General features: G+C 44.3%; 1 protein-coding gene and 1 long non-coding RNA gene across 2 annotated transcripts in view; one reads left to right on the forward strand and one right to left on the reverse strand.

The window, feature by feature from the left end:
• IGFBP4 (insulin like growth factor binding protein 4) overlaps window positions 1-6,801 on the forward strand; it is a 59,742-nt gene extending 52,941 nt beyond the window's left edge. The window contains exon 4 of the mRNA XM_077252413.1: window positions 4,147-6,801. Coding sequence (XP_077108528.1) covers window positions 4,147-4,281 — 135 coding nt within the window. The 3' untranslated portion in view covers window positions 4,282-6,801. The remainder of the gene's footprint in view (window positions 1-4,146) is intronic.
• The window catches only part of LOC143765583 (uncharacterized), a 91,065-nt gene that overhangs the window by 19,954 nt on the left and 47,541 nt on the right, over window positions 1-23,570 (reverse strand). The window lies entirely within an intron of this gene.

Here is a 23,570-nt window from a genome sequence, read left to right on the forward strand (position 1 = left end):
TCATATGTCCTCTTTTCCTGGCCCTACATGTCTCCATCATGCCCCATATATGTCCTCTCTTCCTGGCCCCACATGTCTCCAACATTCCCCCATATATGCCCTCTCATACTTTCCCCACATGTCTCCATCCTGCCCTCCCCCCATATGCCCTCTCATCCTGGCCCCACATGTCTCCGTCATGTCCTCCCATATATCCTCTCATCCTGTCCCCACCTGTCTCCATCATGCCCCCATAAATGTCGTCTCATACTGTCCCCACATATCTCCATCGTGCCCCTCTATATGTCCTCTCATTTTGGCCCCACATGTCTCCATCATGCCACCCCATATGTCCTCTCATCCTGGCTCCACATGTCTCCATTATGCTTCCCCATATGTCCTCTCATCCTGGCCCCACATGTCTCCATGATGCCCCCATATGTCCTCTCATCCTGGCCCCACATGTTTCCATCATGCGACTATATATGTCCTCTCATCGGGGTCTCACATGGCTACATCATGCCCCCATATATGTCCTCTCATCCTGGCCCTCCATGTCTCCATCATGCCTCCATATATGTCCTCTCATCTTGGCCCCACATATTTCCTTCATGCTCCCATATATGTCCTCTCATACTTCCCCCACGTGTCTCCATCATGCGCCATCATATGTGCTTTCATTCTGGCCTCACATATCTCCATCATGCCCCCCATATGTCCTCTCATCCTGGCCCCACATGTCTCCATCATGCCCCCATATATGTGCTCTCATTCTCGCCTCACATGTCTCCATCATGCCCCCAAATATGTCCTCTCATCCTGGCCCCAGATGTTTCCATCATGCAGCCATATATCTCCTCTCATACTGTCCCACATGTCTTCATCTTGCCCCACCATATGTCCTCTCATCCTGCAACACCCCAACATATTGCGGATTTCAGTACCAATGAAAAAAAGTTTCTCCTTACCTGGCAGCGGCGTCCTTTCATAAAATATTTTAGGCAAAGTGTCGCTGGTGCATGACAGTGATGTCATACGCCAGCGACGTGTACACTGATGTAGCTGAATTCAGGATAAATAACCGTGGGTGCCTCGAATTCCGCTGGTGCATCTCAGCAACTAAGTGGTCAAAGGATAAATGTGATCCTATTTAAATATAAACAGACCAATTATCAGGAATTTTAGAGCCAACCTATCGAAAACCCCTATGCATATATTCAAATGCAGAATCAACAAAAAAAGAACATTTCTATATAAATAAATAAATAAATAAATATAATATCTCAATACATATAGAAGAGATTATTCTTAAAATTCATACCATGTGGATGTTCACACTAAGAATCCAGAAGGCTTCACGTATAATTAGATGTGAGATTTTAATCTCTCACCAGACTGGTTCATGTTATAACTGACTTCTGATAAAGACTAATTTTTTATACATTGGGGAAAAAAGTATTTAGTCAGCCACCAATTGTGCAAGTTCTCCCACTTAAAAAGATGAGAGAGGCCTGTAATTGACATCATAGGTAGACCACAACTATGAGAGCCAAAATTAAGAAAACAAATCCAAAAAATCACCTTGTCGGATTTGTTTTTCAAATTCTGGTGGAAAGTAAGTATTTGGTCATTTACAAAAGTTCATCTCAATATTTTGTTATATATCCTTTGTTGGCAATGACAGAGGTCAAATGTTTTCTGTAAGTCTTCACAAGGTTGGGCCACACTGTGGGTGGTATGTTGGCCCATTCCTCCATGCCGATCTCCTCTAAAGCAGTGATGTTTTGGGCCTGTCACTGGGCAACTCCCTCCAAAGGTTCTCTATGGGGTTGAGATCTGGAGACTGGATAGGCCACTCCAGGACCTTCATATGCTTCTTACAAAGCCACTCCTTCATTGCCCTGGTGGTGTGCTTGGGATCATAATCATGCTGAAAGACCCATCCACGTTTCATCTTCAATGCCTTTGCCGAAGGAAGGAGGTTTATACTCAAAATCTCACGATACATGGCCCCATTCTTTTATGTACATGGATCAGTCGTCATGGTACCTTTACAGAGAAACAGCCTCAAAGCATGATGTTGCCACCCCCATGCTTCACAGTAGGTATGGTGTTCTTTGGATGCAACTCAGCTTTCTGTGTCCTCCAAACACGACGAGTTTTGTTTCTACCAAACAGTTCTACTTTGGTTTAATCAGACCATATGACATTCTACTAGTACTCTTCTGGATAATCCAAATGCTCTCTAGCAAACTTCAGACAGTCCTGGACATGCACTGGCTTAAGCAGGGGGATACGTCTGGCACTGCATGATCTGAGTCCCTGGTGGTGTAGTGTGTTACTAATGGTAGCCTTTGTTACGGTGGTCCCAGCTCTATGCAGGTCATTCACTAGGTCCCCCTGTGTGGTTTAGGGATTTTTGCTCACCGTTTTTGTGATCATTTTGACACCACCGGTTGATATTTTGCGTGGAGCCCCAGATCGAGGGAGATTATCAGTGGCCTTGTATGTCTTCGATTTTCTTATTATTTCTTCCACAGTTGATTTTATCACACCAAGCTGCTTGCCTATTACAGATTCAGTCTTTCCAGCCTGCTGCAGGGCTACAATTTTGTTTCTGGTGTCCTTCACCAGCTCTTTAGTCTTCACCATAGTGGAGTTGGGAGTGTGACTGTTTGATGTTGTGGACAGGTGTCTTTTATACTGATAACAAGTTCAAACAGGTGCCATTACTACAGGTAATGAGTGAAGGACAGAGGAGCCCCTTAAAAAGAAGTTACAGGTCTGTGAGAGCTAGAAATCTTGCATGATTTTAGTTGACCAAATACTTATTTTCCACCATAATTTTAAAAATAAATCTTGCCAAATCAGACAAGGTGATTTTCTGGATTTGTTTTCTCAATTTTGACTCTCATAGTTGTGGTCTATCTATGATGTCAATTACAGGCCTCTCTTATCTTTTTAAGTAAGAGAACTTGCAAAGTTGGTGGCTGACTAAATACTTTTCTTCCCCATTGTATCACTGGCAGCTTGATGTACTGAATTCCTAAGCACTTATCAATACCCTTAGATGGACTGCCAGTGCACTGTCCAGCACAGAAAGGATGTTTATATATTTTACAGGGATCGTGCCTATACCACCCAGTGCTGCCAACATTACTTCCTACTCTATCTCCAGCACTTATAACAGAGTAATAAAGGCCCCGTCTCACATAGCGAGATCGCTAGCGAGATCGCTGCTGAGTCACAAGTTTTGTGACGCAACAGCGACCTCAGTAGCGATCTCGCTATGTGTGACACGTACCAGCGATCAGGCCCCTGCTGTGAGATCGCTGGTCGTGTCAGAATGGCCTGGACCTTTTTTTGGTCGTTGAGGTCCCGCTGACATCGCTGAATCGGTGTGTGTGACACCGATCCAGCGATGTCTTCACTGGTAACCAGGGTAAACATCGGGTTACTAAGCGCAAGGCCGCGCTTAGTAACCCGATGTTTACCCTGGTTACCAGCGTAAATGTAAAAAAAAACAAACAGTACATACTCACCATCTGATGTCCGTCAGGTCCCTTGGCGTCTGCTTCCTGCTCTGACTGAGCGCCGCAAAGTGAGAGCACAGCAGTGACGTCACCGCTGCGCTCTGCTCTCACTGTACGGGTGCACTGTCAGAGCAGGAAGCGGACGGCAAGGGACCTGATCGACATCAGAGGGTGAGTATGTACTGTTTGTTTTTTTTACATTTACGCTGGTAACCACGGTAAACATCGGGTTACTAAGCGCGGCCCTGCGCTTAGTAACCCGATGTTTACCCTGGTTACCCGGGTGCTGCAGGGGGACTTCGGCATCGTTGAAGACAGTTTCAACGATGCCGAAGTCGTTCCCCTGATCGTTGGTCGCTGGAGAGAGCTGTCTGTGTGACAGCTCCCCAGCGACCACACAGCGACAAAACAGCGACGCTGCAGCGATCAGCATCGTTGTCTGTATCGCTGCAGCGTCGCTGTGTGAGACGGGGCCTTAAGTGAAGTGCAGCAGCACTTGGCGGTATAGGATGCGGGAGCGGGGTTAGGTAAGGATGTCAAATTATAGCTGGGACTAAAGTAGAGTAAAAAAAGAGAAATTTACATATTTAACTTCTTTCGACTGACATGATTGACTCTTTCCTCTTTCTCTTAGTGCCACCCAGCTCTCGATGGACAACGTGGAAAATGTAGGTGTGTTGATCGGAGAACTGGAGTTACGCTGCCTTTGCCTTATGATCCTAGCCATGATCCAGACTGTCAACAGAGCTCAGAGCACATCAGAAAATAAAGTGCAGTGAATCTTCTCTACTGAAATCCAACTCCCCACATTACTCTAAGAAAAGAGATCTAGCGCTAAGTGGGGGCACATGGAGTCTTCTTAATGTCGTATCTAGACTACATCACTTATTCTTGCCTGAAGAATTTACAGCCTTTTGAGGAACATAATCCAGATGATCTGAAGTTAACTCTGGCAAGAAAGCTGGCATACTATGTGGGTGGGCTTTAGGGGGATTTACGGGTCGCAAGAAAAGACATTATACATTTTATTTCTATTTAATAATCATAGGTAAGGAGGAAACTTTGGGGTCAAGAATGTGGGGTAGAGTTTACTGCATTGAAAAAAATTTAGCTTGTGCAACATAGATGGGTTTCATTTTTAGGAGCTTTTGATGAGCATTTATAAGTTGTGTAGAAGACTTGTGAAAATACAGAAAGTATAGCATGGTGAGGTGATGTTTGGTCTGTTTGTTCCTACTTTATTTGTGGAATTCTGAAAGTGAAAATTATGCAATTGGTAATTTATTGCATAAAAGATTTAAAGCCCAAAAAACAGGACATTTTTAAACTCGCCTTAGACCCAATGTTGTTCCCAGCCTAAAAACACTTATTTGTCCAAATCTACATAGGCCGCACCTTTTTGTGGCTCAGTTCATAGGACAGTCTTATAAAAAATGGGCCTTTTTTCTTGTGTGTAGTGTCATAGTGAGTGGCACTTTTCATCACAGGAATCGGACTCAACTGTGAGAGAATGAGCAGGACTGTAAAGGCTGATTAGTTAGTGAAAAAGGAAATCTGTCAAGAGAGTCAAGTTTCCCAAAACATGGAGAGCAAAAAACAAGAACACGTTCCCTTGTTACAAAAGACTATGCTTAAAAATGGGTTGGTAATGAGGGTAAGACTCAAGGGTGCAGTTGACTGCCAGCTTCTCCCCGTCTGGCTAGATATAATTGAGCATAGCTAAGCCTGTAGAAGATGGTGGGAGCTACTTTCTTGACTTTCCCTTTTTCAAAATTCTTTAGGATTCTTCGCCAACAGAGTGATCGATTACACAATTTTGCCCCATTTGTTAAAGTGGTTGCTCACAACTTTTAAAGACTTTATTTATTGGCCCAGGGTACTGCATCCTCAACAGTAAGTCATGTCTGTAGGTGATCAGGGCCACTGATTGGCTGCAGCTTGATGGCTGCAGCCGAAAGAGGAGGACTGGAGACCAGTGGGGGATATGGCACCAGTATGCCACCTTTGGGCCATTAATAAAGAGTTTAAAAGTAGCAAACAATCCCTTTAATAATTCACTCGTACTTTCCTGCTGTATTATATAAAACACACATTATAAGCTTATGGGGAGGGACGGGATGGGGATGTTCTTATATGCAGCGAATAGAATGAGCAATGCGAATAGTGCCTGGAGTAGACTTGCACAGTGTAATAATAAGATATTGTTTATCATGTTTGACTTCTATCCTTACCAATAGCAGCCAAGAAACTGTTGATCAGCCCAGAGGAATTGTATGGCGCTTGTCTTAGGGGGAGTGACTTTATATGGTGACGTTCATTCACTGGCCATCAATATACAATCAGTGAACAGATTCTATGTCTTTGAGGAATGCCTTTAGTTGACTCATCGAATCATCTCACTATTGTACCTGACTGCGGACTGTCTGATCAACCATTTCTCACTATTGTTTAGAAAGTAAAAGCTAAGCCTTCATCTTTTAAGAGTATGTCAATTCTTTTTTAGATTGAAAATTCTCTGCAGATTCATTTTTTACATTTATTTTTATAGTGGTTGGAGCCTCATTTTTCTCAACCACTTCAAAGATATAGTTATATTCTAAAATTCTGGCTGCCGGGAGTTTACTGCATATTGCATAAACATTAAATTCAAGAATGACCCGGTATGCAGAAAAATTTTAGGCTTCTTCTAGAGTGGAGACCTCCAACTAGTAACACTCATCATCAATTTATTCATACATTTCTAGAAGGGACTGCAGAGTACCATCGCAATTCAGAATTTTAACAAAAGATATTACAGAATGGGGTGTACAAATATTTAGTAAAATAGTCATGTCAAGAGGGACGTCTATGCCAAGAAAAAGTGGCTTATGTATTGCTGACTGCTATAATAATATGTATAGCAATAACATGTTATTTTATTGCTCTATATATTCATTTAGGCTCTAAAAGCCAAACCCGTGTTTAAAGGTGGACATTAACTTTAAGTATTTTCTGTGTTTTTTTCATTGTTATAGTAGATTTTGGTAGTTTAATCTTCTGTTTTAGTTGTTTTTATGACATGCTATTTTGTAAAAGTCTCCTTATCTCCTGATCAAGTATATATCTGCTTGATTATCACATAACAAAACTGTCTTCTCAACCAATGAAAGTTGAAGACATTTGCCAGAAGAGTGGAAACGTCTCGACAAGGGTTAATGTCGGCCTTTAATACAATGTAGCATTTTTTTACATATCTATTTTGTGTGAAATCTGATGTGAAAAAAATAAAAAAACACTGATGTTTCCATAACGGTCTCTATGATGGTGATTTCTGTACATCACAATAGTACAGTAGACAAAGTATTTAGTTATAAAGTTACCTGCTGGATTTGTTCTTGACCACCTTAAAAAAAAGTGAGTATATACTTCAATTTTTGACTCTATAAATTGTGGTAAGGGAAACCATCTTGACTTTCATTGACAGTTCACTGAAGGAAGGTGCCTCCAGTGCCAAAAGCAAAGCACTGTCAATTTTTTTGACCCCGTAAAGTAAGTAATAGTATCTATAAAATGATGTTAATCTGAACTATGTACTGGTTGATTTGCTTCAAAAGTAGTAAGGACCTGGATGCCTTTCTTCAAAAAAACGTAATATTACAAGTTTTACGTACTAAATTCTGTGACGGGGCATTGATCCAGGGAACTAGTCTGATTGCCGTATGTGGAGTTGGGAAGGAACTTTTCCCCTAAAGGCTCGTGCAGACAACTATATTGGTCTGATTGTGATCCAACAAAACATCGGATAGCACCTGGAACAATGTTATGCTATGGGGCCATGCACATGTTGGATTTTTTCCTTGGGCCACCTGAATTTGATCTGATACTCAGATCGCACTCGGCCCTGCTAGTCAATGAGCCGTGAAAAACATCGGACTGCAATCAGATCATATCTTCAAGAAGATGGAGAAATATGTTTCTCCATCTTCTCCTCATCTGAGAAAATCAGATCACACTATGATTACACTCTGATCAAACTCTGATCAGAGTGTGATTTTTTTGTACAGCTCCCCTATACACAGTATAATGACCCGTTGCTGTATAATACCACCCACACAGTATACTGACTGCTTAGTAGCCCCCAAACTAATGGCTCCAACACTGTATGGTGGCCCCCTCACTGTAATCTCCACAGTGTATGATGGATCCCTAGATAGCCTCCATATAGCATAATGTACCAGATAATTCTCAATATAGTATAATGCACTTCCCATAGGCCTCCATATAGTATAATGTACTCCCCATAGGCCTCGTTATAGTATAATAAACGCCTCATATGCCTCTATAGTATAAAGCAGCCCCAATAGGCAGACTCTATATTGTTTAATTCACCCCATAGGCAGATTCTATATTGTATAATGCACCCCATAGGTAAACTCTATATAGTATAATGCACCCCTCATAGGCAGACTCTATTTAGTATAATGCACCCCCCATAGGCAGACTCTATATTATATAATGCACTCTACTTAGGCAGACTCTATATTGTATAATGCACCCCCCATAGGCAGACTCTATATAGTATAATGCACTCCCCATAGGCAGACTCTATATTGTATACTACACGCCCTATAGGCAGACTCTATATTGTATAATGCAGCCCCACAGCCAGACTCTATGTAGTATAATACATTCCCCATAGGCATACTCTATTATATAATACACCCCCCATAGGCAGACTCTATACAGTATAATGCACTCCACATGGGCACTCTATATTGTATAATGCACCCCCCATAGGCAGACTCTATAGTATAATGCACCCCCATAGGGATATTCTATAGTATAATGCATTCTCCATAGGCAGACTCTATAGTATAATGCACATACCCCATAGGCAGATTCTATAATAATGCACCCTCCATAGGCAGAATCTAATTGTATAATGCACTCTCCATAGGCAGACTCTATATTATTATGCACCCCCATAGGCAGACTTTATAGTAGAATGTACTCCCCATAGGCAGATTCTATACAGTATAATGCACTCCCCAATACACACTCTATATTGTGTTATTCACCCCCTATAGGCAGACTCTATATTGTATAATGCATCCCCATATGGAGACTCTATAGTATAATGCACCCATCCCATAGGCAGACTCTATAGTATAATGCACTCTCCATAGGCAAACTCTATAGTATAATGCAGCCCTCCCATAGGTAGAAACAAAAGTATAATGCACTCTCCATAAGCAGACTCTATAGTATAATGCAGCCCCCATAGGAAGACTATATTGTATAATGCACCCCCATAGGCAGACTCTATATTGTATAATGCACTCCCCAATAGGCAGACTCTATATTGTATAATGCACCCCCCATAGACAGACTCTATATTGTATACTACACGCCCTATAGGCAGACTCTATATTGTATAATGCACCCCATAGGCAGACTTTATATTGTATAATGCACCCCCATAGGCAGACTCTATAGTATAATGCATCCCCCATAGGCAGACTCTATAGTATAATGTACTCCCCATGGGCAGACTCTATGTTGTATAATGCACCCCTCATAGGCAGACTCTATACTGTATAATGCACCCCTGATAGGCAGACTCTATTGTATAATGCACCCCCATAGGCAGACTCTATGGTATAATACACTCTCCATAGGCAGACTCTATATTATAATGCACCCCCCATAGGCAGACTCTAAAGTATAATGTACTCCCCATGGGCAGACTCTATGTTGTATAATGCAGACCCACTCCACCATGTCTGTTGCCGGGGCGAGGGGTGTGGGTGAAGTGGAGGCCACCGTAACACAGCACTGCAGGGGAGGCCATGTCAGAGGGTGTTAGCCATGCTTCTGTGAGGCCGAGGAAGGTAAGCTTGTGAGAGAAAAAAAGGTCATGAATCACATGAAGCTAGTATAATGCACTCCCTATAGGAAGACTCTATAGTATAATGCAGCCCCCCACAGGCAGACTCTACAGTATAATAAATGCCCCCCATAGGCAGACTCTATAGTATAATGCACCCCCCATAGGCAAACTCTATAGTATAATGCACTCCCCATAGGCAGACTATATTGTATAATGCACACCCATATGCAGACTCTTTATTGTATAATGCACCACCATAGGCAGACTCTATAGTAAAATGCATCCCCCATAGGCAGACTCTACATTGTATAATGTACTCCCCATGGGCAGACCCTATGTTGTATAATGCACCCCTGATAGGCAGACTCTATAGTATAGTGCACCCTCATAGGCAGACTCTATGGTATAATACACTCTCCAAAGGCAGACTCTATAGTATAATGCACCCCCATAGGCAGACTCTAAAGTATAATGTGCTCTCTATAGGCTGACTTTGTAGTATAATGCACCCCCCATAGGAAGACCCACTCCACCATGTCTGTTGCTGGGGTGAGGGGTGTGGTGAAGTGGAGGCCGCCGTAACACAGCGCAGCAGGGGAGATGGTGTCAGAGGGTGTTGGCCATGTTTCTATGAGGCCAAGGAAGGCAAGCTTGTGAGAGAGAAAAAGGTCATGAATCACATGAAGCTTGTATAATGCACTCCCTATAGGAAGACTCTATAGTATAATACACCCCCTATAGGCAGACTCTGTAGTATAATGCACCCCCATAGGCAGATTCTATAGTAAAATGCACCCCCCCATAGGCAGACTCTATATTGTATAATCCATCACCCTCATAGGCAGGCAGTCAGACTCTATAGTATAATACACTCCCCATAAAAACAATAAATACAAAACTCGCCTCTCTTCCTCCTCATTCCTCCGCTGCTCCGAGTGCCCACACATCTCCGGACAGCAGGCGCCGAGTAGTGACATCATCGTGACCCCCTGTCTGTGTCGGTGTGAGTGACGTCAGACACTGAGAGGAGGATGATGGGAGAGGGAGTGTAAGGCTCCTTCTCTCATCAATGCGGTCATGGCATCCAGCTGATATAGTTGCAATTGCGATGACAGTGGGCCCACTGCTGGCACTGGGCCCCCCACTGCTCAGGGGCCCCATAGCGGCTGGGTGGCAGAATATGGAGATTGAGTCTCCCTGCTCTGCCACAGAATGTAATTGTATCATCGTGCTGTGCACACCAATACAGTTACAGTAGAGTAGCTATGGGTGGGCCCCCTCAGAGCAAAAGGCCTGGGCCAACTGCGCCCTCTGCCCCCCCAGCAGCTACACTACTGTAAGAGCTATTTGAATCTGCCTCATGGGGTTTTTACCTTCCACCGGATCAACATGTAAGGCTTGGATGAACCAGATGCAATACCTGCTTCTATAATTTGAAGGGGAATTCGGAGGACCGTTTTAAAACACATATTATTTCAGTTACATTCGGATGTGCCCTTAAAGTTTGATGGCTATTAGGCAGTACACCCAAGTAACAGAATCTTGAAATCCTACTGGTAACAAGTTACTCCCCCATCAATGGTTGTTGTTCTAACAAGGAATTTCAAGCACGGTTCCTAAGGAAGTAAATAATTTATTTTCTTGAGGTGGAACATTTACCTCCAGTGGCACACTAGAGTGATTATGCATTAGTTAGAAAAGCGTGGCACATTTGGCGTAAAGAGAGAGAAACTATGCAGCGGGTGTAGAAAATTATTTGGCAGTGCTCTTATCCACACCTCCTAATCACACTCATTCATCATAGTCTCAACCCTCCTAAGGCTTCTTTCACACTTCCATCTTCCAAATCTGCACAGGATCCATCAAGACGTTGAAATGACGGATCCTGTGCAGATTGTGGAAAACATGTGCACTGGGCCCGTCTTCCTGACGGACCCGTCAAGGCTATGTGCACCTGTTGTGTATGCGTCTTTACAGCGGTTTTCCGCTGCGAAAGCGCATACACAACACAGACCAGGTTAAAAAAAAATTAAAAATCGCAGTATTCTCAGCTACCGGGGCGTCCCGCGCAGCAATGCTCCCTGTTGTGAATCTGCTTTTGGGCTCCTTCTGGTGGTGGCTAGTGGTACTGGTGACTCGGGTGTGTTTTCTTTCTCAGTTCACCTGTTTTCATCAGTAGTGGGGAGTTCCTATTTATTCCTGCTCTTCAGTCATTGCCTTGCCGGCCATCAATGTAACCAGAGCCTTTCTGTTGCATGTTCCTGCTCCTAGACTACTGATCAGCTAAGTTGGACTTTTAGTCCTAAGTTTGTTTGCATTTTTTGTTCCAGTTTACAGTTATATCTTTCTCTGTAGCTGGAAGCTCTTGTGGGCTGAAATTACCACTCCGGTGTCATGAGTTGACACATGAGTCTTAAAGTAATTTCAGGATGGTTTTTTGATAGGGTTTTCAGTTGACCGTGAAGTCCTCTTTTGTATCCTTCTGCTATCTAGTAAGTGGACCTCTCTTTGCTAAATCTACCTTCATACTGTGTATGTCTTTTCCTCTAAACTCACCGTCATTACATGTGAGGGCTGCTATCATCTTTTGGGGTATTTCCCTAGAGGTAAGCCAGGTCTGTTCCTTCCTCTACCAGGCGTAGTTAGTCCTCCGGCTGGCGCGTGGCATCTAGGGTTAATCAGGTATGCTCCCTGGCTACTATTAGTTGTGTGGTAGATTTAGCTCACGGTCAGCTCGAGATTCCATCACCCAGAGCTCGTCCGTTATCTTTGTGTTTTGATGTTTCCCTGCCATTGGGAATCATGACAGTATGACCGGCCCGTGTTAAAGTTACTGGCAGAAGAAAGGAGAGAAAAAGAAGTCTGTAGAGTTTTTTTTTTTTTTTTTTCCTATGTTTGCTCCATAGTTGGATCAGTTGTATTTCAGCTCTAATTACAGCCTTTGCCTTTCTCTCCTTCTAATCCTTGAATGGCTCTGATCTCACCTGTTTAAAGATGGATCCTCAGAGCTTGGCTGCAGGTTTAAATAATCTTGCTACTAAGGTTCAAAATTTACAAGAATTTGTTATACATACTCCGATGTCTGAACCTAAGATTCCTACACCAGAGGTGTTTTCCGGAGATAGATCTCGGTTTCTGAATTTCAAATATAATTGTAAATTATTCCTTTCTCTCAGACCTCACTCCTCTGGAGATCCTGTCCAGCAGGTTAAGATTGTGATTTCTTTGCTGCGAGGTGACCCTCAAAACTGGGCATTTTCATTGACACCAGGGGATCCTGCGTTGCTCAATGTGGATGCCTTTTTTCTGGCTTTAGGCTTGCTTTATGAGGAACCTAATTTGGAGATTCAAGCTGAAAAAGCTTTGATAGCCCTATCTCAAGGGCAAGATGAAGCTGAGATATACTGCCAAAAATTTCGTAAATGGTCTGTGCTTACTCAGTGGAATGAGTGCGCCCTAGCGGCAAATTTCAGAGAGGGCCTCTCTGATGCCGTTAAGGATGTTATGGTCGGGTTCCCTGCGCCTACAGGTCTGAATGAGTCCATGACAATGGCTATTCAGATTGATCGGCGTTTGCGGGAGCGCAAGCCTGTGCACCATTTGGCGGTATCTTCTGAAAAGTCGCCAGAGAATATGCAATGTGACAGAACTCTGTCCAGAAGCGAGCGGCAGAATTACAGGCGTAAAAATGGGTTATGTTTCTATTGTGGTGATTCTGCTCATGTTATATCAGCATGCTCTAAACGCACAAAGAAGGCTGACAAGTCTATTTGCACTTTACAGTCTAAATTTATTCTGTCTGTAACCTTGATTTGTTCATTATCAGTTATTACTGTGGATGCCTATGTGGACTCTGGTGCCGCCCTGAGTCTTATGGATTGGTCCTTTGCCAGGCGCTGTGGGTTTGATTTAGAGCCACTGGAAGTCCCTATACCTCTGAAGGGTATTGATTCTACCCCTTTGGCTAGTAATAAACCACAATTCTGGGCGCAAGTGACTATGCGTATGACTCCAGACCATCAGGAGGTGATTCGCTTCCTTGTGTTGTACAATTTACATGATGTTTTAGTGCTTGGATTACCATGGTTACAATCTCATAACCCAGTCCTTGACTGGAAAACAATGTCTGTGATAAGCTGGGGATGTCGGGGGGCTCATGGGGATGTACCTTTGGTTTCCATTTCGTCATCTACTCCCTCTGAGATTCCAGCATTTTTGTCTGATTATCGTGATGTTTTTGAAGAGCCTAAGATTGGTTCTCTCCCTCCCCACAGAGATTGTGATTGCGCCATAGATCTGATTCCTGGCAGTAAATTTCCAAAGGGTCGTTTGTTTAATTTATCTGTGCCTGAACATGCTGCTATGCGAGAGTATATTAAGGAGTCCCTGGAAAAGGGACATATTCGTCCTTCTTCATCTCCTTTAGGAGCTGGTTTTTTCTTTGTGTCTAAGAAGGATGGCTCTCTGAGGCCTTGTATTGATTATCGACTCCTGAATAAAATTACAGTCAAATATCAGTATCCGTTGCCTTTGTTGACTGATTTGTTTGCTCGCATAAGAGGGGCTAAGTGGTTCTCTAAGATTGATCTTCGTGGGGCGTATAATTTGGTGCGAATTAAGCAGGGGGATGAGTGGAAAACCGCATTTAATACGCCTGAGGGCCATTTTGAGTATTTAGTAATGCCTTTCGGCCTTTCAAATGCACCTTCGGTCTTTCAGTCCTTTATGCATGATATTTTCCGTGAATATTTGGATAAATTTATGATTGTGTATTTGGACGATATTTTGATTTTTTCTGATGACTGGGAGTCTCATGTTCAACAGGTCAGGAGGGTTTTTCAGGTTTTGCGGACTAGTTCTTTGTGTGTAAAGGGTTCAAAGTGTGTTTTTGGGGTTCAAAAGATTTCTTTTTTGGGGTACATTTTTTCCCCTTCTTCTGTTGAGATGGACCCTGTTAAGGTTAGGGCTATTTGTGACTGGACGCAGCCTACTTCTCTTGAGAGTCTTCAGAAATTCTTGGGCTTTGCTAATTTCTATCGTCGATTTATAACTGGGTTTTCTGGCGTTGCTAAACCTTTGACTGATTTGACTAGAAAGGGTGCTGATGTTGCCGATTGGTCCCCTGCTGCTGTGGAGGCCTTTCGGGAGCTTAAGCGCCGCTTTTCGTCTGCTCCTGTGTTGCGCCAGCCTGATGTTTCTCTTCCCTTTCAGGTTGAGGTCGATGCTTCCGAGATCGGAGCAGGGGCGGTTTTGTCGCAGAAAAGTTCCGATTGCTCAGTGATGAGACCTTGTGCGTTCCTTTCTCGTAAATTTTCGGCCGCCGAGCGAAACTATGATGTTGGTAATCGGGAGCTTTTGGCCATGAAGTGGGCGTTTGAGGAGTGGCGTCATTGGCTTGAGGGTGCCAGACATCAGGTGGTGGTTTTGACTGATCACAAGAATCTGATTTATCTGGAGTCTGCCAGGCGCCTGAATCCTAGACAGGCACGCTGGTCGTTGTTTTTTTCTCGGTTTAATTTTGTGGTCTCATACTTACCGGGTTCTAAAAATGTTAAGGCAGATGCTCTTTCTAGGAGTTTTGAGCCTGACTCTCCTGGGGATTCTGAACCTGCTGGTGTCCTTAAGGATGGGGTGGTTTTGTCTGCTGTCTCCCCAGACTTGCGACGTGCTTTGCAAGAATTTCAGGCAGATAGACCTGATCGTTGTCCACCTGGTAGACTGTTTGTTCCTGATGATTGGACCAGTAGAGTCATCTCGGAAGTTCATTCTTCTACTCTGGCAGGTCATCCTGGAATTTTTGGTACTAGAGATTTGGTGGCTAGGTCCTTCTGGTGGCCTTCCCTGTCTCGAGATGTGCGTGTTTTTGTGCAGTCTTGTGATGTTTGTGCTCGGGCCAAGCCTTGTTGTTCTAGGGCTAGTGGGTTATTGTTGCCCTTGCCTATTCCGTAGAGGCCTTGGACGCACATCTCTATGGACTTTATTTCTGATCTCCCTGTTTCTCAGAAGATGTCTGTCATCTGGGTGGTGTGTGACCGTTTTTCTAAAATGGTCCATTTGGTGCCATTGCCTAAGTTGCCTTCCTCATCTGAATTGGTCCCTCTGTTTTTTCAAAATGTGGTTCGCCTGCATGGGATTCCGGAAAACATCGTTTCTGACAGGGGAACCCAGTTCGTGTCTAGATTTTGGCGGGCATTCTGTTCCAGGTTGGGAATTGATTTGTCTTTTTCGTCTGCATTCCATCCTCAGACTAATGGCCAGACGGAGCGAGCTAATCAAACTTTGGAGACTTATTTGAGGTGTTTTGTGTCTGCGGATCAGGATGACTGGGTTGCCTTTTTGCCGTTGGCAGAGTTTGCTCTTAATAATCGGGCTAGTTCTGCCACTTTGGTTTCCCCTTTCTTTTGCAATTCAGGGTTTCACCCTCGTTTTTCATCTGGTCAGGTGGAATCTTCGGATTGTCCGGGAGTTGATGCTGTGGTGGATCGGTTGCATCGGATTTGGGGACAAGTGGTGGACAATTTGAAGTTGTCCCAGGAGAGGACTCAGCAGTTTGCTAACCGCCGGCGTCGTGTTGGTCCTCGCCTTCGTGTTGGGGAGTTGGTGTGGTTGTCTTCCCGTTTTGTCCCTATGAGGGTTTCTTCTCCTAAGTTTAAGCCCCGGTTCATCGGTCCGTATAGGATTTTGGAGATTCTTAACCCTGTGTCCTTTCGTTTGGACCTCCCGGCATCTTTCGCTATCCATAATGTATTCCATCGGTCGTTGTTGCGGAGGTATGAGGTACCGGTGGTTCCTTCTACTGAACCTCCTGCTCCTGTGCTGGTAGGGGGTGAATTGGAGTACGTTGTGGAGAAGATCCTGGACTCCCGTATTTCCAGACGGAGACTTCAGTATCTGGTTAAATGGAAGGGCTATGGTCAAGAAGATAATTCTTGGGTAACTGCCTCTGATGTTCATGCCTCGGATTTGGTTCGTGGCTTTCATAGGGCTCATCCAGATCGTCCTGGTGGTTCTCGTGAGGGTTCGGTGCCCCCTCCTTAAGGGGGGGGGGTACTGTTGTGAATCCGCCTTTGGGCTCCCCTGGTGGTTGCTGGTGGTACTGGTGACTTGTGTGTCTTTGCTGTCTCAGTTCACCTGCTCCCATCAGTGTTTGGGAGTTTCCTATTTAGCCTTGCTCTCCAGTCATTTCCTTGCCGGTCATCATTGTAACCAGAGCCTTCGGTTGCATGTTCCTGCTACTAGTCTGCTGATCAGCTAAGTGGACTTTGTCCTTTTGTTTTGTATCTTTTGTCCAGTTTGCAGTTTTGTTATTCTCTGTAGCTGGAAGCTCTTGTGGGCTGAAATTGCCACTCCTGTGTCATGAGTTGACACAGGAGTCTTAAAGTAATTTCAGGATGGTTTTTTGATAGGGTTTTCAGTTGACCGTGAAGTCCTCTTTTGTATCCTTCTGCTATCTAGTAAGTGGACCTCTCTTTGCTAAATCTACCTTCATACTGTGTATGTCTTTTCCTCTAAACTCACCGTCATTACATGTGGGGGGCTGCTATCATCTTTTGGGGTATTTCCCTAGAGGTAAGCCAGGTCTGTTCCTTCCTCTACCAGGCGTAGTTAGTCCTCCGGCTGGCGCGTGGCATCTAGGGTTAATCAGGTATGCTCCCTGGCTACTATTAGTTGTGTGGTAGATTTAGCTCACGGTCAGCTCGAGATTCCATCACCCAGAGCTCGTCCGTTATCTTTGTGTTTTGATGTTTCCCTGCCATTGGGAATCATGACAGTTAGTCCTCCGGCTGGCGAGAGACGTCTAGGGATAAAACTTAGGCACGCCCCCCGGCCACTATTAGTTGTGTGGTAGGTTTAGCTCACGGTCAGCTCGAGATTCCATCACCCAAGAGCTCGTCCATTATTTATGTGTCCTGACGTTCCCCTGCCATTGGGAACCATGACAGTATGGCCGGCCAAGTGTTAAAACTGTTGGCAGAAGAAAGGAGAGAAAAAGAAGTCTGCAAATTTTTTTTTTTTTTTTTCTCCTTGGTGCTTGCTCTATAGTTGAATCAGTTGCATTTCAGCTCTAATTGCAGTCTTTGTCTCCCTCTCCTTCTAACCCTTGAATGGCTCTGATCTCACCTGCTTAAAATGGATCCTCAGAGTTTGGCTATAGGTTTGAATAATCTTGCCACAAAAGTTCAAGATTTACAGGATTTTGTTATACATGCTCCTATATCTGAACCTAGAATTGCTATACCAGAATTTTTCTCCGGAGATAGATCTCGTTTTTTGAATTTCAAATATAATTGTAAATTATTTCTTTCTCTGAGACCTCGCTCCGCTGGAGATCCCGCACAGCAGGTTAAGATTGTAATTTCCTTGCTGCGAGGTGACCCTCAAGATTGGGCATTTGCATTGGCACCAGGGGATCCTGCGTTGCTCAATGTGGATGCGTTTTTTCTGGCTTTGGGGTTGCTTTATGAGGAACCTAATTTAGAGATTCAGGCTGAAAAAGCCTTGATGGCCCTGTCTCAAGGGCAAGATGAAGCTGAAATATACTGCCAAAAATTTCGTAAATGGTCTGTGCTTACTCAGTGGAATGAGTGCGCTTTGGCGGCGAATTTCAGAGAGGGTCTCTCTGATGCCATTAAGGATGTTATGGTGGGGTTCCCTGCACCTACAGGTCTGAATGAGTCCATGACAATGGCTATTCAGATTGATCGGCGTTTGCGGGAGCGTAAACCTGTGCACCATTTGGCGGTGTCTTCTGAGAAGGCGCCAGAGAATATGCAATGTGATAGAATTCTGTCCAGAAGCGAATGGCAGAATTTTAGGCGAAAAAATGGGTTGTGCTTCTATTGTGGTGATTCAACTCATGTTATATCAGCATGCTCTAGACGCACAAAGAAGGTTGTTAAGTCTGTTTCAATTGGCACTTTACAGTCTAAGTTTATTCTATCTGTGACCTTGATTTGTTCATTATCGTCAATTACCGCGGACGCCTATGTCGACTCTGGCGCCGCTTTGAGTCTTATGGATTGGTCCTTTGCCAGGCGCTGTGGGTTTAATCTAGAGCCTCTGGAAGTCCCTATACCTCTGAAGGGTATTGATTCTGCGCCATTGGCTAGTAATAAACCACAATACTGGACACAAGTGACTATGCGTATGACTCCAGACCATCAGGAGGTGATTCGCTTCCTTGTGTTGTACAATCTACATGATGTTTTGGTGCTCGGATTGCCATGGTTACAATCTCATAATCCAGTCCTTGACTGGAAAGCAATGTCTGTGTTAAGCTGGGGATGTCAGGGGGCTCATGGGGACGTACCTTTGGTTTCCATTTCATCATCTATTCCCTCTGAGATTCCGGCATTTTTGTCTGATTATCGTGATGTTTTTGAGGAGCCTAAGCTTGGTTCACTCCCTCCTCACAGAGATTGCGATTGTACCATAGATCTGATTCCAGGCAGTAAATTTCCAAAGGGTCGTTTGTTTAATTTATCCGTACCTGAACATGTTGCTATGCGAGAGTATATTAAGGAGTCCCTGGAAAAGGGACATATTCGTCCTTCTTCATCTCCCTTAGGAGCCGGTTTTTTCTTTGTGTCTAAAAAAGATGGCTCTTTGAGGCCGTGTATTGATTATCGACTCTTGAATAAAATTACAGTCAAATATCAGTATCCTTTGCCACTGCTGACTGATTTGTTTGCTCGAATAAAGGGGGCTAAGTGGTTCTCTAAGATTGATCTTCGTGGGGCGTATAATTTGGTGCGAATTAAGCAGGGGGATGAGTGGAAAACCGCATTTAATACGCCCGAGGGCCATTTTGAGTATTTAGTAATGCCTTTTGGTCTTTCAAATGCCCCTTCAGTCTTTCAGTCCTTTATGCATTACATTTTCCGTGAATATTTGGATACATTTATGATTGTGTATCTGGATGATATTTTGATTTTTTCGGATGACTGGGACTCTCATGTCCAACAAGTCAGGAGGGTTTTTCAGGTTTGGGGGCTAATTCCTTGTGTGTGAAGGGTTCTAAGTGTATTTTTGGGGTTCAAAAGAGTTCTTTTTTGGGGTACATTTTTTCCCCTTCTTCCATTGAGATGGATCCTGTCAAGGTTCGGGCTATTTGTGATTGGACGCAACCTACTTCTCTTAAGAGCCTTCAGAAATTCTTGGGCTTTGCTAATTTTTATCGTTGATTTATAACTGGTTTTTCGGATGTTGCTAAACCTTTGACTGATTTGACTAAAAAGGGTGCTGATGTTGCTGATTGGTCCCCTGCTGCTGTGGAGGCCTTTCGGGAGCTTAAGCGCCGCTTTTCTTTTGCCCCTGTGTTGCGTCAGCCTGATGTTGCTCTTCCTTTTCAGGTTGAGGTCGACGCTTCCGAGATCGGAGCTGGGGCGGTTTTGTCGCAGAAAAGTTCCGACTGCTCCGTGATGAGACCTTGTGCGTTCTTTTCTCGAAAATTTTCGCCCGCCGAGCGAAACTATGATATTGGTAATCGGGAGCTTTTGGCTATGAAATGGGCTTTTGAGGAGTGGTGTCATTGGCTTGAGGGGGCTAGACATCAGGTGGTGGTATTGACCGATCACAAGAATCTGATTTATCTTGAGTCTGCCAAGCGCCTGAATCCTAGACAGGCGCGCTGGTCGTTGTTTTTCTCTCGGTTTAATTTTGTGGTCTCATACCTACCAGGTTCTAAAAATGTGAAGGCAGATGCCCTTTCTAGGAGTTTTGAGCCTGATTCCCCTGGTGATTCTGAACCTACAGGTATCCTTAAGGATGGGGTGATATTATCTGCTGTTTCCCCAGACCTGCAACGGGCTTTGCAGGAGTTTCAGGCGGATAGACCTGATCGTTGCCCGCCTGGTAGACTGTTTGTTCCTGATGATTGGACCAGTAGAGTCATCTCGGAGGTTCATTCTTCTGCGTTGGCAGGTCATCCTGGAATCTTTGGTAGTAGGGATTTGGTGGCTAGGTCCTTCTGGTGGCCTTCCCTGTCTCGAGACGTACGAGTTTTTGTGCAGTCTTGTGATGTTTGTGCTCGGGCCAAGCCTTGTTGTTCTCGGGCTAGCGGATTGTTGTTATCTTTGCCTATTCCGAAGAGGCCTTGGACTCACATCTCTATGGATTTTATTTCTGATCTCCCTGCTTCTCAGAAAATGTCTGTCATCTGGGTGGTGTGTGACCGTTTTTCAAAGATGGTTCATTTGGTACCTTTGCCTAAGTTGCCTTCCTCATCCGAATTGGTTCCTCTGTTTTTTCAAAATGTGGTTCGCTTGCATGGTATTCCGGAAAATATCGTTTCTGACAGGGGGACCCAGTTCGTGTCTAGATTTTGGCGGGCATTCTGTACTAGGATGGGCATTGATTTGTCTTTTTCGTCTGCGTTCCATCCTCAGACTAATGGCCAGACGGAGCGAACTAATCAGACCTTGGAGACTTATTTGAGGTGTTTTGTGTCTGCGGATCAGGATGACTGGGTTGCCTTTTTGCCGTTGGCAGAGTTTGCCCTCAATAATCGGGCTAGTTCTGCCACTTTGGTTTCTCCTTTCTTTTGCAATTCGGGGTTTCACCCTCGTTTTTCTTCCGGTCAGGTGGAGTCTTCGGATTGTCCTGGAGTGGATACTATGGTGGATAGGTTGCATCGGATTTGGGGACAGGTGGTGGACAATTTGAAGTTGTCCCAGGAGAAGACTCAGCATTTTGCCAACCGCCGTCGTCGTGTTGGTCCTCGTCTTCGTGTTGGGGACTTGGTGTGGTTGTCTTCCCGTTTTGTCCCTATGAGGGTTTCTTCTCCTAAGTTTAAGCCTCGGTTCATCGGTCCTTATAGGATTTTGGAGATTCTTAACCCTGTATCCTTTCGTTTAGACCTTCCGGCATCTTTCGCTATCCATAATGTCTTCCATCGGTCGTTGTTGCGGAGGTATGAGGTGCCGGTTGTTCCTTCTACCGAGCCTCCTGCTCCTGTGCTGGTTGAGGGTGAATTGGAGTATGTTGTGGAGAAAATCTTGGACTCCCGTATTTCCAGACGGAGACTACAATATCTGGTTAAGTGGAAGGGTTATGGTCAAGAAGATAATTCTTGGGTAACTGCTTCTGATGTTCACACCTCTGATTTGGTTCGTGCCTTTCATAGGGCTCATCCGGATCGCCCTGGTGGTTTTTGTGAGGGTTCGGTGCCCCCTCCTTGAGGGGGGGGTACTGTTGTGAATCTGCTTTTGGGCTCCTTCTGGTGGTGGCTAGTGGTACTGGTGACTCGGGTGTGTTTTCTTTCTCAGTTCACCTGTTTTCATCAGTAGTGGGGAGTTCCTATTTATTCCTGCTCTTCAGTCATTGCCTTGCCGGCCATCAATGTAACCAGAGCCTTTCTGTTGCATGTTCCTGCTCCTAGACTACTGATCAGCTAAGTTGGACTTTTAGTCCTAAGTTTGTTTGCATTTTTTGTTCCAGTTTACAGTTATATCTTTCTCTGTAGCTGGAAGCTCTTGTGGGCTGAAATTACCACTCCGGTGTCATGAGTTGACACATGAGTCTTAAAGTAATTTCAGGATGGTATTTTAAAAGGGTTTTCAGCTGACCGTGCAGTTCCCTTTTGTATCTTTCTACTATCTAGTAAGCGGACCTCGCTTTGCTGAACCTACCTTCATACTGCGTATGTCTTTTCCTCTGAACTCACCGTCAATATATGTGGGGGGCTTCTGTCTCCTTTTCGGGGGAATTTCCCTAGAGGTAAGCCAGGTCTGTTTTTTCCTCTACTAGGGTTAGTTAGTCCTCCGGCTGGCGAGAGACGTCTAGGGATAAAACTTAGGCACGCCCCCCGGCCACTATTAGTTGTGTGGTAGGTTTAGCTCACGGTCAGCTCGAGATTCCATCACCCAAGAGCTCGTCCGTTATTTATGTGTCCTGACGTTCCCCTGCCATTGGGAACCATGACAGCTCCCGGCAGCTAGCGTTCCTAGTAATACATTGCGAAATCTCGAAAAATTATTATTTTTAACATTATATCTTGTTACTATTGATGCTGCATAGACAGCATCAATAGTAAAAAGAGAAAGAGAGTGAGCAAAAGAGAATTTCCCTGATGGAAAATTCTTCCACGCATGCTCAGTTTGAAAAGGCGGGACCCGTCGCTGGATTCCTGCTTTTCACAGTCAGCGACACATCCTGCGCCCATAGGCTTCCATTGTAGCCAGTGACGGGCAGCGCAGGATGCGTCGCTGACCGATTTTCCGAAGTGAAGAAAAAACGTTCCTCTGAACGTTTTCTCTGCCCGACGGACTGTTTTTTTTTACACAGGATCCAGTGCACGACGGATGAAACGGATGGCCATCCCTCACAATCCATTGCTAATGCAAGTCTATGAGAAAATGCAGGATCCTGCATTCTCAAAAATCGACGGATTGTGACGGGAGCTGAAAGACGGAAGTGTGAAAGGGGCCTAAGCTGTCTATATGGATATACAGGTCATTCGAAGCTGAATAATGTGATACCTAGATATCTGTGATCCAATGTCTTATTCTAGAGAAATCCATGTTTTTCTTACATGTAAGCTGTTACCATCTATGGACAGGTTCCTGATCTCCCTGAGAATCTGCCTCCAAAGTTGATTTTTAATAAAAGTGGGTGTTACCAGTGTGAGACATGTAACTAACACAATATAGTACTGAATTGTATCTTCTTGCAAACACATTTGCTGCCACTCTCTTGTTATGCAACACTCTCTGCCTGTGAGATGGAAGCTGAAGCACTGAGAGGAACCTGCAATGTGTCATTTGTGATCACACACAGCTCTGCAGTGAGATCAGGAGAGCAGCCATTACATATCACACTGGTAACTTTCCCTTTCATTTAAAATAATCTCTGGAGGCAGATTCTCTTTACATCCGACCCATACCCCTTATCAGCTGATTTATATACAGTTGTGTGAAAAAGTATTTGCACTCTTATTATTATTATTATTATTATTATTTATTGTTATAGCGCCATTTATTCCATGGCGCTTTACAAGTGAGGAGGGGTATACATAATAAAAACAAGTACAATAATCTTGAACAATACAAGTCATAACTGGTACAGGAGGAGTGAGGACCCTGCCCGCGAGGGCTCACAATCTACAAGGGATGGGTGAGAATACAGTAGGTGAGGATAGAGCTGATCGTGCAGCGGTTGGTTGATCGGTGGTTACTGCAGGTTGTAGGCTT

This window comes from Ranitomeya variabilis, chromosome 4 (genome assembly GCF_051348905.1).
Source record: "Ranitomeya variabilis isolate aRanVar5 chromosome 4, aRanVar5.hap1, whole genome shotgun sequence".
Classification (NCBI taxonomy): domain Eukaryota; kingdom Metazoa; phylum Chordata; class Amphibia; order Anura; family Dendrobatidae; genus Ranitomeya; species Ranitomeya variabilis.